The sequence below is a fragment of the Dermacentor andersoni genome, chromosome 9, assembly GCF_023375885.2.
Source record: "Dermacentor andersoni chromosome 9, qqDerAnde1_hic_scaffold, whole genome shotgun sequence".
Taxonomy (NCBI): domain Eukaryota; kingdom Metazoa; phylum Arthropoda; class Arachnida; order Ixodida; family Ixodidae; genus Dermacentor; species Dermacentor andersoni.
The window spans coordinates 19,779,913-19,798,013 of NC_092822.1; the positions used below are offsets into that span (position 1 = coordinate 19,779,913).

General features: G+C 49.6%; 2 protein-coding genes across 2 annotated transcripts; both read right to left on the bottom strand.

The window, feature by feature from the left end:
• Window positions 1-1,410: 1,410 nt before the first annotated feature.
• Window positions 1,411-7,521, bottom strand: LOC126527484 (uncharacterized). Its single transcript, XM_050175315.2, has 3 exons — window positions 7,505-7,521; window positions 5,209-5,523; window positions 1,411-3,077 (listed from the first exon to the last, which is right to left on the bottom strand). The coding sequence occupies exons 1-3, from the start codon at window positions 7,519-7,521 to the stop codon at window positions 2,885-2,887; spliced, it is 525 nt and encodes a 174-aa protein (XP_050031272.1). The 3' UTR covers window positions 1,411-2,884.
• Window positions 7,522-7,557: 36 nt separating this feature from the next.
• Window positions 7,558-16,341, bottom strand: LOC129383706 (uncharacterized). The gene is made up of 5 exons (XM_055068378.1): window positions 16,179-16,341; window positions 12,654-12,879; window positions 10,396-10,626; window positions 8,993-9,136; window positions 7,558-7,885 (listed from the first exon to the last, which is right to left on the bottom strand). Exons 2-5 carry the CDS (start codon window positions 12,874-12,876, stop codon window positions 7,734-7,736), a joined length of 750 nt encoding a protein of 249 aa, XP_054924353.1. The 5' UTR covers window positions 12,877-12,879; window positions 16,179-16,341; the 3' UTR covers window positions 7,558-7,733.
• Window positions 16,342-18,101: the final 1,760 nt, after the last annotated feature.

An 18,101-nucleotide genomic window follows, 5' to 3' on the forward strand; every position in this document is an offset into this window, starting at 1 on the left:
GTATGTATGTATGTATGTATGTATGTATGTATGTATGTATGTATGTATGTATGTATGTATGTATGTATGTATGTATGTGTCGGATGTTCGTGGCTTGATGCACCCTCCCTCTCTGTAGCGTTTTGAAAACTGTAGAGTGGTGGCGATAACAGGCTAAATGATAACAGGCTATTCATTCTAATTATTAGTAAAACAAGATTATCAAACGAGTTTCGAGAAAGTATGTATATAATATATAGGAGAAAAAGTTCAAGGGCGTTTCGAAACAACATCGACGTTTTAGACACATCCATCTACTTGCCAATCATTTCCACGCTGCCTTAAACCCCCATACCTGCGCCACGCGCGAGCGCTATATACAGTAAAAATAGCGCCCCCTAAGCAACCTTAATATCGAAGTCCATCGCTGTTACACGGCGAGATCATAGGCGACGGTTCAGGGCGTTCCTCACACGTGTCCTTCCTAAGGCGAGGCAGACACGCCGGGCACGCACGTTCTCGCTTCGTTTCTTTTTTCGTCCGCAGGCATATCATAACACGCAGCCTCTCTCTCTCTCTCCAGGTACACGCAGAGCTGAGGCAACGAGTGCAATGGCGATGGTCCGGGGTGTTGCTTGCGCGCGCCTCGTATGCCATGCCGCTGGGCGGGCAGGCAACCTGTTCCGTGCGCGCCCGTGCACCGAGAAATACGGACGCCCACGCGAACGTCGGGGAGCTCGAAGAACGATTAATTCTCGGCGGGAGCCAACGCGAGCGAGCGCGCTGCAGGGAGGGCGTCGATTTCCGCGAAGCAAAATCGCACGACGCGAGCGCTGCCGCTTTCGGAAGGGAGTCTCGGAGGAGCGTTGAACTCCGTCGCCGGTGGTTGTCTCCTTCGTCATCGACAGCGCCCCCGAAAAGAAGTTATGAAAAACTGAAGGGACGCCATGGTTATTGAGCACTGGGCGCCGCACAGGTTGCAACGAGCAGAACCACGGCGCTCTCCAGCGAGCGCTCGGCGAACAGCGAGCGTTTAGAAAACGCCTGGTGGTTTTGACCCAGCGATCGCTGAACGGGACGAGAAGTCGATTAGCAGCAGCAATAGCAGCAGTAGTAGTAGTTAGTAGCCATAAGTAGCAGTTGCAGTAGCATCAGTAGCAGCAGCAGCATCAGTAACAGCAGTAGGCAGCTGGGAGGAGGAAGTGTACTTCCTTGGAATATCACCATCGTTTTGCCGTCTAACTACGCTTCAATCTTGAAATATCTTCGTGTAATTGCTTTCCGGCCACATAGTCCCTCTTACTTATTGATTCGCTCTCTCACGCACACACGGCTGCTTAAAGGCGACACAGCCGCTTCAAGGCCCGTGAATGCATGCTTTCAAGGCGGAAAATAAACAGAACACCACAAATGAATGCGAACACTAAACTATGCCGTCTTAAAACGAGAATGCATATTTTATTTGTGTACTTTCCTTTTTCTGGCGGAGGAGCCATGCCAACTATAACCAAGTCATCGTACAGATTGAAAATACAAGAAGAAAATGCATGGCGCACAAATAAAAAAGTTATACAAGTGGACCAGCGGATTCGCCTCAGCGCTTCCTCCAAGCACCTCCACAGATAAACTGCTCCAAATGCGTATCCATAACACATGGGAGCAGCTTGCAGATGCGCACAAGTCGAGCCAGGACGTGCAGCGACACATTAAGTCCGGACAATGCAGTCTGAAGAGTCGAGAATTAAAAAAAAAAAATCCCCTACATCTAAGATACCATATCAAGGTTGCGTTTATTCCTTGCAGCATGCATCCAGAGCCCAACAAAGAATGAAAAACGGCAAGGGTGAAGACAATTACAAATGCCTACGAGAGAGACGAAGAAAGTACGCGGCACACATTCGCGGAAGTACAAGGGAAAAAGAAAAGAATCGCAAGCGATCAGCATTGTTAACAAGAAAGAACTCGCGGCGTTCTCCGTGGACAGCCCGGACACGGGCTCTGCGGAAGAGACGGCAACTGATCTCGCCGAGACGAGGGGGCAAAGAACACATCCCGGTGACAGCAAACTCGCCATTCGCTGCAGGAATGATCAAATATGCCAAATGTCAACATCGGCCCTCAAAACGTTAAAAAGAATCAAACGTGCCCCTGAATACATATATAGTCTGGACCCTGCGACATGTGTCCCTAGCAGGTGATCTGGCGGCACACGGCGCTGTCCGAGAACATACTCTCCGGGCTATACCTCGCTATGCGGCCGCGCTCCAGGGTATACAGGCGAACACGCTCCCAAGAAACACGCGGGAATTTTAGCGCATTGCAGACTAGGAAGGAGAACATACCCTGCCTGACACCCCCAAGCTATGCGGAGAAGACGCCGTTGCACTCAGACAACTGCAGACAAACAATTTCCCGCACGGCCTGAATAACTTCACGCTGTATATCTAACCAACTACGACTACAAATGTAAGGACTGTCGAGTACCCACCATATGGTATGGCAATGCGAGCACAACACACACGTACCCCCCTCCCCCCTATTTCGCAACCATCTGCGGAGCATTGGGAAGACCAGCTGACCGGCTCAAATCCCGACCGGTGAACAGGGCCATAATGGCGGCGAGGGGCCATGGCATCCTGGAGTGAGGAAGCCACTCATGACCTGGGAACGACCACAACGTTCCTCTGCTCATTTCTGATCAAATGTATTCCTCCAGGCGTTACTAACTATATAACCAAGAATCAAACAAAGAAAGTCGAGTCATCGCACAGATTCCAAAAAAAAAAAAGAAAGGAAAAGATATGACACAAGAATAGTAAAAAAAAAGAGTAATAAAAGTGGGCCATAGATAACGCGAACGCAAAGTTCGCAGTGCAGGACACGATAGTTCCGCATTGGCGTGTGATCAAGGCTTGTCGTCTCCGTACGGCCACGCCACGAAGGGGACGGCCACGGCGGCGCCGAGTGCCGCACCGCACACGACGTCGACCACGAAGTGCCTGTGCTGCGCGACCCTCTGCGCGCACACCAGCCAGACGCACGTGCCCAGAGCCCAAGCAAGGAGCGCGGCTCGAAACGGCTGGTGGAAGCCCGGGAACCTGCGCAGGCAATTCGATTATCCCTTGGGCAAATCTGACACTGCACTGATCCCCGGTGCAGGTTAGAAGAGGTTAGAAAACTCTAGCTTGACTTGATGATGTATTACACCTTACAGAATAGCGGATTGGGCTGCGGTAACAACGCTGGTAACGAGATCTTGTGACGCTGATCAGACGGGGAGCTGAGCTATTAGGGCAGCGACTTATCATTAACTGCTGGTGTAGGGAGTTGCTAGCGATATCATTGTCAACTCACTCACTCGAGTAACAGAAAAATGTTTCAAACGCGTTGTAGTTGAACAAAGCGTCACAAAATGTCACTACCGCTATTGTTAGCACTGCAGTTTACGGCTCCGGTAACCCGGCAATCCTAAACGCTAAGAAATTTGCGAACGAGCTGAAACTCTTTATTAGAAAAGCTTTAGCTTCACCATATATTGCCTTTTACGTTGACGATTACGTCGCTTCCGATGCCCTGCACCAGCAGGTAGGTACAGTATGGTTCATGGCTGCAATAATAGCACTGTGCTGTCTATCATCATCATCATAATCATCATCATCATCGTCTTTTATGTCCACTGCAGGACGAAGTCCTCTCCCTGCGATGTCCATCCTGATTAAATGATGTGCCACAAGATGGCGCCACCAACGGCGCTGCTCGCGTCTACGTATCCAGTAACCCGGTATTCCGTGAAGGATGTTATGTGGATAAGCCAAAGTAATATTTTAAAAGAGGTATGCAAACTCCTGATAGTGCTTGCGCATTATACATTGCGCGCTGCCTTTAATCTCATCAAAGTTAACCCGGAAGCGATTACGTAAACCTTTCATCCCGGATATGAAACCAGATACACGCGGAACTGTATGGAATTGGCTTAATCATATTCTTTCAGAGATAGACGCTTTCAGATAAATTGGAGATTAAGTTAATATGCGCGCCGTTGTGTCTTTACAGACGACGAAGGGCACCGTGAAGTGCGTGTCGAATATCAGGAGATCGCACGGAAGCACAGGATGCAGCACCAACACAACACACGATCTGTGTTAGGTCTGAGAAAAACTGCTTTCACCAGAACAACCATAAGAGGAGGAACGACAGTTCTTTGCCCACGTACAATACATACACAATACATATACAGTACATATACAATACATATACAATGCATATACAATGCAAAACAATATACAGGGTGTCCCAGCCAACTTTAGCAAGAGCTTTAAAATATGCGAATGCCACGTAGCTGGACAGAACCAAGGTAATGTTTGCCGTCTCTTGGAGATACTCAAATAAGGTTATTTTTTTCATTCCGCCGAATTAGATAATTAGTCTTCATTGGTTAATCAACTTCTCAAATATTATAATTAGATTAAAGGTGTCAATGGCAAAATTGTAGAGCGACATGAAAAACTCCCGATACAGCTTTCTGTTGCTCAATACGTGCTTACATATCCATAAAAGAGTTTTTCCGAACGTGAAAGAAACCCGCGAATCCACGCAAGATTGCCTCGAGCGGCCAGTGGTGAGGCTCCAGTCTTCTGCACCAGTTTTCTGCATATTCCTAGTTCCGTTGACGCTGCCCATTCCATAAGAAGGGTTCGCTCACGGACTGTGACACACACACACACACACACACACACACACACACACACACACACACACACACACGCACACGCACACGCACACGCACACACACACGCACACACACACACACACACACACACATATATATATATATATATATATATATATATATATATATATATATATACGGCCCTCATTTTTTTCTACTGGATTAATAAATATTTTTCTATTACATGAATAAACTTGAACGAAGTTTTAACAGTAATTGGACAGACTAAACATTTATTCTCGCTCTTTGTTGTCCATTCTTTCTTTTTTTTTGTTTGAGTAATGCAAGCTGTACACATATACGACAGACTCGCCTCTCAAGAGGCTGCGTTCGCGGTCGATCGATCATATTCGATATGCGATGGCATTCACAGCTGCGCCATGTTACGTCGAACCGAGCTACGCCTCGTTAGAGCGACCAATAGCTTAGGAAATAGGGCGCCCCACTGAAAGTGATCAACCCGAAAGTTGTCGTCCAACAATACGGCCCAAGATACATACCTCCGGACACCGTAGCCAAACATGAAAACGCCCGCGAAGGCCGCGACGGTGGCGTGGCCCGAGGGAAACGAGGACCCCGACTTGCGACCCTTGGGTCCCGTGCAGCGGTAGTCCGTGACGTCACCCGTAAGCGGTGCCCAATTGCTTGTGACGTCGACGTGACGATAGTCGTAGCGGGAGCCGCGGCCAGCGCCTGAAGGGGCGTTGATGCCGAAGGCCACGTTCGAATCACCGACGTGACCTTCTGAAGAACGTCGCGGAACTGCGCCAGGCTGCTGTGCTGTCCTGCTGAGATGTGGTGACGTCGTGGTGCTGCTGTCAGTGAGTGGACGTGAAAGGTGTAACGGTGCCAGCGCTGACGTACGCAAGTGCCGTTTTACGCTTAAATAAGATATCTTGTCGGGGCGGAAGTTAACACAAGGTCGGTGGGCCGACTGGCATGGTTGGGGGCATGGAAAAAAACTACAACGGAACCATTGCAGGGTGCCAGGAGTTGGGGCTTCTTTAGAAGTCAGAGAAGCGCAGAGCAAAATTAGTTTTGACGAAAGATCTCGGGAATGTGGATGGAAAGAAATGGGCGGCTTAAGTGCACAAATATATCTGTACCTCAAAAGCGTGGACACGGAACGGAGGAAGAGGTCAGGGAAGTTGGCAACCACCTACAGGGTAACTGAAAGTGTAAATATACAGCCAGGCGTCTTCAAGAAGAAAGTGAGAGAAAGGGACACGGTAAATTGGGTGTAAAGTTTAGAAACTAGAAAGTCCACGTAGATTTACAACGACGACAAACAAAAGTAAGGACAGAAAGTTTATACAATAACACAAAATGGCAGTGTCTTGCTATTCGGGGTCCGGGGTGGCTGCCTGAAGACAAATACGTACTGCAAAATATATTTGCGACAGCATGAGGCATGCGTAGGTTTCAGCAATATCCCAGAGACCACTGGGCACATCGTAATGAAATGCCAAGATGTTCTCCCAGCCAGTCCTCCACAGAACGTCCACTTTCCATAAGCGCTGAGATTCAAAACTGATGGAACCGTTAACTGGTCAATGGTCGAGATAGGCAAGACACGTTTGGAGTACTAGTGGAAAAAAAAAAACGGAGAAGAGATTGATAGAACTGGAGCCCGTACATGCTTAAAAAAACTACAATAGAGATAGATGTATTAATGAAGACGATATAGAATAGAATTTATTAACAGGAAAGACAGAGAGGTCGACCTGAGCTAGTGCGCTCTTGTCTGCTACTATGCACTGGGGAAGAGGGAAGGGAAGTGAAAGTACTGGGATGGATGATGATGATAAGAGTGTTCCCGCTAGGAGTGGCCGCGCCTGTACATGCAGTTTGCGTTTTGCCCAAGACCCCGCAAGGAATGTTTATCAACTCGTGCGTTTTCTTCCAATGCACGCACGAACCAGATGGCAAGGGAATCACAGAAGCTGCGTATTTTTCGGATGGAAGGGCCTTGCGGTATCATAACCTTCAATCAACGCTGTGATCGGATGATATGCACTAGTTGGGCCACCACTGGCTTTCCAATATACATGTCGCCAATAATAAAAAATTGCGGAAGGGTTATACGAACGACGCCCACTGTTTTATAATAGGCTTTGTCCACACTAGTCACGAATAAGTTTTTTTTGCCTTTCTTTTTGAGCAAATTATTATTTAACTTCATTTAATTAGCTAACTGGTCATTAATTTGCCTAATCGATAAGGTGTCAATGCAAAAGTTCTGGAGGATGTCGACAAATGACCCATAAAAGCGTTTTAAACAACCTCCCGAACATGATCTGTCGATGCATCGGGAAAAAAGTGTGGCGCTCGTTGCCAGTGAGATAATGGCCCGTATCATTTTTTTTATTCTTCCTGGCATGTGGTTGTGACTGGCGGTACATCAATCGACGACATTTCGTTACGGTAAATTATGTTTTGCCTACATTATTTCTTCTTCGCAAAACACAAGTGAAATTATACAGCCAATATGTTACGGACAAACTGGTCAGAACGCCTCTCACACGCAATCGTATTACAACGCTACGTGCAGTCCCTCTTACTTCCTCTTGATAAGCACTGTCACTGACCACGGTTGCAAACGCAGGTTGCAAACCTGAAAACTTACTAACGCATTATCAAACCCGCGGGCTTGCTGTCAGCATGCAGAAAATCATTAGTGATGGCCCACAGCGGTGGTCCAACGCTATTGAAATGTAGGGGACTTCCTATACGTGACGTCTTAGCTCAAAGCGCGCTAGACTCCTGGGGAGATTGGGGTCTGTGAATGTCCACCACCTTGTGGACATGTCCATTTCATCTGCTGCTGAAGTGCCGATTGGCTGTGTAGGTTGGGGTACCAGCGACAAGGAAACGGGCGCCTCCAGCTGCAGCTTCCGTCTCGCTGGTTCAGCTCAGGCCAATCAGCGGCGGACATAAAATGGACGGTCGATTAGGTGGATAACTACAGAATAACCCCCGCCCCGTAGTCTGGGAAACCTTGGGGGCGGATATACACCGCGACGTACTACTCAGCTGGCGAACGGGGAGCGGTGGTGACGTTAGCGTTTTCGTCCCGCGGGGGAATCGGTGTGTCATTTGCGGCACCGTTTCCCTCCGGATGAGGTTCTTCATCGCCGCTTCCAAGGGAGAGTTCCGGGTCGCTACGCCTGTCAACACCTGCGGTTTCAAGCGCCAACGCAGTAGATTGTACTTATAAACCGACGATAAAAAGCAAAACTAGATCAACATACACTGTTAAGATAATTTTTTTAAGAACTCTATCTTCAATCATTTAGCGGAAGGAAGATTAGCGTTACATTTTCCCGAATTACGCACCAAAACAGCGGCTCCACTTCGCAGGTATAACAGCAGGGATTACAAAGTACAGTAACCACTCGATGAAGACACGCACACACACACACACACACAAATATTGCTTGAGCTCAGCGAGATAGCAGTAATGGATGACACGAACACGGCATCGATCGCCGCCTGTAGCTGTAGCTGTTAGCTGACTGCGTTACGAGGACAATAGTGGCGTGTCATGCTTGTCGAGGGAAGAACGTTGACGAAAAGTGCACGCAGAGAGAAGCAAGACATATATATCTCATTCATTTGAGGCTTCACTTCCCCCTTGCTACAGTGGCACATTCTTTCCTGCAGGACCGTCCAAGAATGAGCACACATTCCCAGTGAACCACGCTGTCAACTCAGCAAGACGACAACTAGCACATAGCCAGCGACCTCATTTGTCAACGTATGTATCCACAAATATATCCGGAGGAGAAACGACGGCGAACGTTAACTCCCCCAACCCATCCCCATTTCCACTCGTTAGGCTCGTGTCCCGCCTGGTGGAAAGGCAGATGGGTTAGGGAAAGGGAGAAGAGCGGCACTGGCGATCAGGCGGCAGGAATCTCCTTACATATGAAGCAGTACCCGATGAGTATAGATACAGGGGCTTGTTGGTACGGCATATCTTATTTTGTTGTAGCGCAAGCTGAACAAGGACAACAGAAAGGCACATCTGACACACCCAGCGCTAACCTAAGCAATTCTTTAAAAAAACAATTAGAATTGCTTAAGTTAGCGCTGTGTGTCAGATGTGCCTTTCTGTTGCCCTTGTTCAGCTTGCGCTACAACAAAATAAGACATGCAAAACCCGTCTCAACATGGCAACGTTTTCCCCCGATACGTGTGCACAGCGTAAAGGCTATCGATACTTTGCGGTTCCTAAAGTGTTGTTTGATCCCTTGGATCTCCCCTTAAACATATCGCTCGCACCTGACCGCGGTTCCGGAGTCACCGGTTCTCCCGAACAAGCGAGCACCTCCGTCCCGTTCGGCAGGTTTACAGCGGGCCGGCAGGCTTCGATGAAATGCGGTCTCTTGGCGTTGACGGCTAGCTGGATGGTGTGGGCAATGTCACCTGCATGCGCGGAACCGGGCGAGGCGCCGTTGACAGTCGCGACCGGTGACGCGGATGTATTTAGTCAGGTGCCCACCACGATTTCGCCCCCGTTCGAATCCTCGTGAAACGAAGAAATGTTCCAGCTAAACGACGAGTGGTTTGGGGCAACGAATGTTTGACGAAAATCGCCGGAAATGATTAAATTGCGCCGCCCGAGTAGGCATTGAGCGCCGACGGCAATGCTTTTGTCCCTACGTGTTTCCTTGTTTGTTCGTGCCTATAGTTCGCGGTGCTTAGCCTATCGGAGGCCCGCTATAGTGCAGACGCATATATCGTTATATACTTCAAGGCTCGACGGAAGCCCTTCTAGTCAGGATTAATTAAAGGGCAAAAGATGGACGCTACGCCAACCACAATAATAACAATATTGATTTAACGAATAGACAGGACGTTCAGGCCCCGCAGGGCCGTCGGCCGAGGAAAGTGTGTGTGTGTGTGGGGGGGGTGGGGGGGGGGGGGCTGCGTAACATCCTGTCTTTTCATGACAAACCTCAATTTTATCAATGCGAAAGCATAAAATGACTCGTGAGGCGGAAAATCTGGCGCTGGCGTCCTTGGCGCGACCACGCCATCGTCCAAAAAAGCTACGAACCACCGACCTTTGGTGGGAGTCGAACCCATGACCTCGCGTTGTGCGCACCTTGTGATGAACACCGTTGGTCACGTCTCCGCGCTTGTGCTGACGTGGCCGCAATGCTTTCGCGTTAATCCACGCATACTATAGAGACAACTAAGTATATCCCTCGAATTATTGTTGTCGGCGTATGGTGGCCATGTTTTTACTCGTTAACACGTATATGAGAGAGCTAGCACTCCTTGCGTACGTGCCCGCTGTGCTGTATCTCCCTAATGTCCTGAGAGTTTTAAACACCATCAAGCACCATAGCAGCGCCACAACGTAACTGCGCAGTTTGACGCTTTCTTCGGTGACCAACGTCCAGTCCAGAAGAAATCGAATAACTACCATAGGTCATACGTGCAAGTTTGTAATGGAGTGGTTTTCGATTGTGCAAGACAAAGCGGGTAGATCCTGGGGGTAGCGCATGTCACCCGCGGTCTTTCGTGTCGTGACAGGCTTGACTTCTGCGAACGTGACGCGTGGCATTCCCTCAATACCTTGGTTCGTTTTTTTGCGATGAAAATGGCGGACATCTACGCAAAACTGCTCCCGTATGGAGCAAGTACATTAATTCTATATATAGTGCGCTGGCATTCACCCACGACGACGAAGCCGACGAACAATCTTCGCAGATGCCTGGCCGTCCAGTAAGTGGCCTCCGTCCAGCTGGCGCCGGGTCGGCGGAGCTCGGCCACAGACACCACGGTCACCGTGGAGGCCAACACGAGCGTCACGTAAGGAGCTGAGGGCAGGATGTCCTTCTCCTGGGGCGCCTGCAGAGACGGGTCGTCGCAGCGGAACGGGGACGAGGGCGCCTTTCGGACGACTCCTGCGAGGGACGCCCATCGATGCGACATTCATCGTCTTCGTCAACCGGCACGCGAGGCTCCTTCGGTTCGCATTCGTGAACTGCATCGCGCCGTTTTCGCGAGCCCTGCGCGTGCAGAACTGTCCCGCCTGCACATCATCGTGCACAGCATGAAGAGCCCGCAATCGCGTGGGACAGAGAGACCGAGCTTACGGAAGGTTATCGTAACGGAGCCCCAAACGATGCCAACATAATAGCCATTTATGTACGAAGGAAGATGAACCTAGTAGCCTGCGCGCTGGGGAGACGGACACGGCAGCACAAGAGGCGACACAGCGTCTCGTGTTTTGCGTCTTCCACGTTCATTCGTCTCGTGTGCTCTGCTAAGGTTCCTGAAATGGTCCAACTTATCCAGATATCGATTCTTCCAAAGAAAAATGAGGATACGACTGTGCCGCCGTCGTCGTCAGCAGTAGCAGCCTAATTTGCCTTACTGAGGCGTACGATCGAGCAGGAAGGAAATACCAGGGGAGAGCGTGACGTCATGGCAGCCAGCTAGCCTTCGCAACCTAATTAACTCATGCACCGTGACGCCGTACCCTTCGCTTTTACTCTCTCTCTCGCTCGCGTCTTTAAGAGTCGGCCCGACACGTGACCCTGTGCTCGCCGAGCTCGGCCCAGTGTGCGTTCTCGGTAGGTTTCACTCGGCGGGCACTATAGTTGTACGGGTACTTTGACAAGCGTTCTGGGAGCTATTTTCTGTCGATATACTTGCGCAACTACGATTCTTTATTGCGACGTATACATTTGTCGCCTTCACTGCAAACGGGCGAGTGCTGTAGCCCCACGGTAATTTCGCAGCCGCCACCGTTTTCGGAAGAACGTACGTTGAGACGACGCCTCCTGGATAGCAGGCCTGTGCAGTCTGCTTTATGACGTCGTGCTACACTTGTAAGCGAAATTTCCACTGCCAGGCCCGGCGTGACGAAATCGCTGGCGTCAAAGTCACCGCGGATCACTCGGGAGTACTCCCATTAGATTCTATGCCAGTCGGGCAAAGTAGCATGACGTCATGGATCGAGGTTCACGGGCCTTGTGCTATCTAGGAGGCGTTGATCGAGAGCGGCGAGGGCGGCGGCGAAGGATACTAAATCCTACTGTGACATGGTCACGTGTTCAGCTGACTTTTTGTTGCAATGGCAGTTATGCGGACAGGTGAGACGCGATCACGCCGTCTGCGCCGCCACCGCCGCCGCCGTGCTTTCCTAGTATCGACGCGCATACGCGGCCCGCGCATGAAGGGTTAGAAGGTCTCCAGAGACGTGCATTGCGTCTGGCTATAAGAGTGAAGAATCCAAGCGGACATTCCACTCAATCGGCTTTGCGGGAGCCAGGGGAGCGTCCTGGCTTGCACTACTAGCGCAAGCCAGGACAAACATTATATAGCGTCCCTGCTGAGGAACTCTCTGCATATCACACCGCGCACGGTGTACGCACTGCTCTGAGCTGAACGGATAGCAAACGTCAAGCTAAATCTATCTTAACCTGGTCAACCCCTGATGACAATAGTTAACAGGGGAGGTACCTATAAGAAGCACGTTTGAACAACAACAAGATTTCATTTGGAAGTGATCAAAATCGACGGATTTCCCTCGGTCTCATCTCGGGCACTATCGAGGCGCGACGCCTGTACTACCTCATCGCGACAGCGTTTTGAGACGCCTGGTATCTGCCAGGGCGCTGTTCTTGCTGCGTCGCGGCAGTTACGTAAGACTAACTTAACTTTACGCACACAACAAACAAAGAGCACCCAGCTAGTCTCGCGTGCTGCGCCGAGCCATGTCGCCTGTGGGTATCTTTAGAACGTCGTAGGAGGAGCTCGAGCACAACTCCACACTTTGCTATCGATTCTAATGTTTCGCCTCCGTGTGAAACTACTCCTTTTTCTTTCTTTTGATTCAGTTGTATCTTGTTCTTTCCTTCCTCCTTGGATACGCGTGGCCTACACGTGAGCTTGTCACGATCGAGCTGCAAGACAGGTACCGCACCAGCGAGGACGATCACGGCGTAGCAGGCGGCGAGCACCAGGGCCACCGAGTACACAGCGCCCCTGGGGGAGAAGTCGGGCAGCAGGGTGGACACAAAAAGCTTGACCAACCCGACCGTACTTTCGTCCACCGGAGCATCCCCTGGGGCTCGCTTAGTCGGGGCTTGCCGCACCGACGGAGCATTGACGAGAGAGTGACCACTTCCTTCAGCGGCAGAAGACATTTCCTGCGGCGAGGGTGACGGCGTCTCATATAAAAACCAAGCTGCGATTTCTACTGTTCAGAATCAGAATCGTTTTTATTCCAATATTTGTTACCCATAGGTTATGTTACGTGTACATGGCATATACACGAGGAGGCCTCGTGCTCCAAGACAGAGGGGAGGGACCTTGTAGAACGCGTAACTGGTTTTTTTTTTTTTTCTCGCTTGGGTCGCCACGCGGCGCGACGTCAGTATGAAATTGAATGTAAGCTTGCAGACCCGTTACATCGAGACACTGCAACAGTGATCTATAAAATGTGTTGTGCATAATCCATTTTACGTATGTGTAGTCTTCAGCTGGATCACTGTTCAGTTTCAAACTTTTAAGTACACTTCCGCGAGTTGTCTTTGTCCCAGGACACGTCCAAAGTGGGTAGACGGTGGGCATCCGCTGCAGATGCAAGTGAGGAGCACTTTGGACGCGTGGACAATGTTTTCATGCGGTTGACCCCAAGCAAAAGTGACGGCTGATGCGAGGGCCGCCCCGGCCCGAAGTCAACGGAGAGAGACTTCCTCATTTATTTAGTGGAGCGTCTGTGGTCAAAACTGCGCCTAGGACATGGCGCCCAAATTGACCACATACTTTACAGGTTCTAAAAACTTCTCGCGCGTGAAATGACGACACTTCTAGCAAGCACGAAGCTTGGGAGACGGAATGCATGAGCATGCATATATATATATATATATATATATATATATATATATATATATATATATATATATATATATATATATATACTACAGCAGACTGCTAAATGCCAGACCTGGCGTCATCGATATTATCATGATGTCGTGCCGTCACCTATCAATAAGGCTAGGTCCGATGAGGTTGCCCATACACATGTAAGCAATTGTTCCGGGCAACAATGTTTCCTTTGGCTGCGCTCCTGTGTGGCAGCCGTAGGAATCGCAGCAACGGAATGAGGCAATGCATCACGACGTCATGACGCAGCCACCTACTGGGTACAAATACTGGTACTGGTTTGCAGAAACAAGCATAGTAGCGAATTATTTAGGGCGCTCAAATGATTTCCAGGATTTTTTTTTTCAATTTTCCCAGGTTTATACCTTCCCTAAACGAGGAATAATATATAAAAAAAGAAGTTGGATATGTGATTTCAGCATATTCCTTTAAAGAAACCCTAAAGAATAGTGTGTCAAGCTGTATTAACAAATTACTCGTCTTTAACAACCAGATGCAATCCTTGCCGAGGGATGAAGCTTGGCAAGGCAGAGAATAGAGAAATCGAAAGGCGGGTGGGCGACACCACACCGAAGTTATCGCTACAGTTATCCGTGACGTCATGAATTCTGAAGGCACCTGCTTGGGCCTCGTTCAAGGAGTGCTGACAACACATCTTCAACCGTTCATCTATTTGTCTTATGTTTTTTGCAATAGCTGAAAGTCCCAAGCCTCTAATACCTAGAAGAAAAAAAAATGCAGGCAAGCGCCATAGTGCCTTAAGTTAATTCAATAGGCTTTTCTCCGGCCAGTTTCGGTTTTGTTCTATAGGTGACTGTGTCGTGACATCATTACGCTGAAGGTGGTTGTGTGGGAGCGGAACATCCCAAAATTTTGACACTCGCTTCAGTTCGCTCGGTCGTCTGCTATGCTGCTACATCAGTCGGGCAACGCAACGAGCAGTAGCAGTGGAGGCGACCGAGCGAGGTCCTGGAGCTAGGGTCTTGTGGTCCAGGCCGACTTCATTTAGCGCTACAACAAAAACATATTAAGAGTCGAGAGTATTATGCCAGCATCCGTTTAGTGCCCCATTGATAAATAAGGGCGACGTTACATTCCAAGGAAACCACAGCCTCAGCGTAGCAGGCTTAAAAAAGCTTTCCTACTTTAAAACGGACCAGAAAATACCTTACAAGCTGTTATCGGGTCTGTGATTGGGTAGAGGAAAGAAGAGTAGAGGAGAGTGTTACCAAGTATTTGTTTTTTTTCATGAACATCCCTTCGAAGCTCTCGATACCCATGCGTGTCCCTACTCGAAGGAAACGGAACAAATACTATACCGGAAGGTCGTAGCACATCGCGCACCTGGATAACCAGATGTATTCGCTTACGCTTAATAGGAGATAATTTTTTTAGAGTTTATTGAGCGCAATCGTCATTATTAACTACCAGACGACGTTTGAAACATTAATTTAAATTTCAGCGATCAAACGGCCCGAAAGCGTGGAAAAGAACATCGTCACTTCGAAACACATTAAGAACCGTACAGTCATTTGGTGCACAGAATAGCACCTGCAAATGAAAAGGTGACGATACGATACATCAAAAGTAATACTATGTCGAGTACAGCCTGATTGTCAGCAATGTCGCGAGTTGTAAATGTACCTATGACATGCCGAAAATAATTTTAGTTCCAATCTGATAGTCAGTAATGCCTGGAATTTTAACTGTACCTATGGCCTTGCAGGGCAGGCTAGCAGGGCCTACACAAGAGATACAAAAATGTCGAAAAGCTACCCCCACAACTGGTTCTTAACACTGGTCCCGACTTGAACTGCCACTCCCGGGGCTACCGGTGCCATGATAGATTGACTTTCGGAAATTGTGACGCGGGCATCCGTGGCTGCTGTGTTGCAGGCACAACGCCAAGTTCGTGTGAAATGCTGCGAGTCAAGCATGCACTAAAGGCGATCCCGATATGCAAAGTCGTTCACAACGCGCTCGCGGCTTATAAAACGCTCCCTAGATGCAGGCGAGTCGGGACAATGCAAAACTGACCGCAGGGCGAGACAAAGGAGTTCGAAAGTTGCTCGTCGAAAGCCCAATCCCATTGTCACGACCGAAGAAAACTGAAAGCTGAATGCACTGTCTACGAAATCACGACTTATCCGACAAGACTAGTGAGCGAAGAAGGCAGCGTCGAAAAGCGTCTGGTAAAAAAAAAGGCAGACGACGTTTAAAAAGAATAAGAAACACTACAACGCTATCGCTCGTTTAATCTTCTGCTTTCTACGTCCGTGCTTTTTGAACTGCTCTCTTCCTAGTTATGAATGGACCGCACTTCGAACCTTGAAAAGCGCTAAAGCGCGCGTCGAACGTCATCGAATATCATGCAAAACAGCGGCTCCGCGCTGCTGGAACAATGTATCTAGTCAGTTCCGTCATGCAAATGGCCTACGATCTGGAGATCTCGAGGCGCAGACGATGCAGGAAAAGGGTGCCAAGCTGTCAGCGCCGCGCTCGCCCCAAGAGAGCCCCGGGGAGAACGTGAGGGGCAACGAATACAAAATCGTGCGATTACCAGCTGTCATCGGCGTGCCTGGACGCTGCGAAGACGTGCGATGCTCTTGCTCGGCGCGTAGCGAGACCGGGCACAAGAATCGTGAGCCATTTTGCATACGCTCGCGATCGCTCGTGCAATGGCCCCGTGAGCACGGGAAAACCACGGTTGCCAGACGCGCGGCACGATATATGTAGCTTGCACATCGCACCTGGGCCGTGTCCAGCTATATGTATAATGCGAGCTTGAGAACACGACGAGGCTAAGGTGATGGCGTGAATAGGATGGCATGCCGCTGTTTATTAGTTTCCTTTGCTCACGCCTCCGTTCATCTCGAAGGCTTTGAATGCGGCCGATGACAGGCTGAGGAAGCATCGCGTGCAAGTTCAAGGGTTAGCTGTAGGGTCTGTGGACATCTTGCAGATCGTTGCAAAAAGATGCCAATGCACGCCGAGTTTTGACAACAACCAACACACGTGTCACTGGGTACATACGAGGCTGAAAAGCGCGTGTACGAGGCCTTTTGCACGCACGAAGCCAACAACTCGAGCGGCACACCTTCTAGCGGCATCTCGAATCACGAAGTAGGGTTAACCCCGCCCCTCTTCTCAATCCGGACCGAGTTGGTTGGGCTCAGTAGGCGTTACGGTGCAGACGACAGCCTACGACCGGGATACACTGGAACCAGATCGTGAAAAATCGTGGTCAAGAGTGTCCGTGTAAAAGCACCCGATCCGGATTGGACTAGACACTTCTCCAAAGTGCCTGACTGACAGGGGTTAAAACACCTTAAGGACGTCGCAGTCGCGCTGTCGCGAGACGCGATGATGAAATCGGTCTCTCTTGGTACTTGCGAGGCGGCTTTCCACGCGCTTTCTTTTAGTCTGACGAATCCTTTGCCTCTTTCTTCGTTTTCGTTTTTAACATGCAGTAATATCGCATCACTTCAAGCCACTCGCTGCGCCTGCACGAAGCTGCCCCTCCAGCCGACGCTCACCGGTGGCATCTTGGGGAAGCAGGAACCCCAGTGATCCTCTCTAATGATGAACTCCACTTACACGCGAGAACCCCTTCGACTCACTGCGTGACGCGGATAAAAGTTTCGCATGCGATAACGTTAAATAAATTGGCATGCGAAAGCGAACAAGCGTGGCCAACTTGATTCTGCCAACGACAGAAGTGGTGAATGTTTGTCTCCTCTTTCTTTTTTTTTGCACAACCTGCCCGGAAATATGCAGAATTTCCATGGGCGATTGTCGACCCTTAGTGTTTTCGAGGCTGTTCCGGCACTGAACGGCGGGCTTATGCGCACGCATGAACGGGTGACACAATCTCGCAGCCCGTACTATTATACCCCTATACGGAACACGCCTACGCGATCGCGCTACCTGGCGACTTTTTCAGTTGCTCCCGCGAGCGGCGCTGCTCAGCAGCGTCCGTAGTAAGAGGCGATTGGAGGATTGGTGGAAGAAAAAGTAGGGAACGACAAAATACGGAGACGTACAAAAGCACAGTTCGCACTAGGAGGTCAGAAAATTTGGGTGTGGTAGTTCATAGGGTTCTTTTTTTTTATTGTTTAACCTATGTAGGACATTAGGCAGTATAATAGCAAGAGCTTGGTGGCGCAACCCACCGCCCCGTTCCAAAGGGGACGCTCATCCATCCGTCCGTCCGTCCGTCCGTCCGTCCGTCCGTCCATCCATCCATCCATCCATCCAAGAGTGCGTAGGTTCCCAGGACATTTGAATATGCTACGATAGAGCCTATGAGACAGTCTTAGAGGCTCATTTCGTTACACCAAAGCGCAGGCAGTATACGTCGAGTCCTTCGCTGCGCCAAGAGGTCGAACGTCCCCATGTTAAGAGGGTATCTTGAACACTAATCGGAGTGTAACGACTGTTTGGCCAGTGGCCAGCATAGCGTTACACAGCGACCACAGAAAGG

What these genes read in the sequence shown, in the direction of transcription:
- LOC126527484 (XM_050175315.2), bottom strand. An exon ending in TTTGGCTACGGTGTCCGGAG is followed by an intron (nt 3,078 to 5,208) that starts GTATGTATCTTG and finishes TTGCCTGCGCAG; the next exon opens with GTTCCCGGGCTTCCACCAGC.
- LOC129383706 (XM_055068378.1), bottom strand. Translation starts at nt 12,876, where the DNA reads ATGTCTTCTGCCGCTGAAGGAAGTGGTCACTCTCTCGTCAATGCTCCG. An exon ending in CGCCGTGATCGTCCTCGCTG is followed by an intron (nt 10,627 to 12,653) that starts GTGCGGTACCTG and finishes CGTCCCTCGCAG; the next exon opens with GAGTCGTCCGAAAGGCGCCC. An exon ending in GACTCCGGAACCGCGGTCAG is followed by an intron (nt 7,886 to 8,992) that starts GTGCGAGCGATA and finishes TTGAAACCGCAG; the next exon opens with GTGTTGACAGGCGTAGCGAC.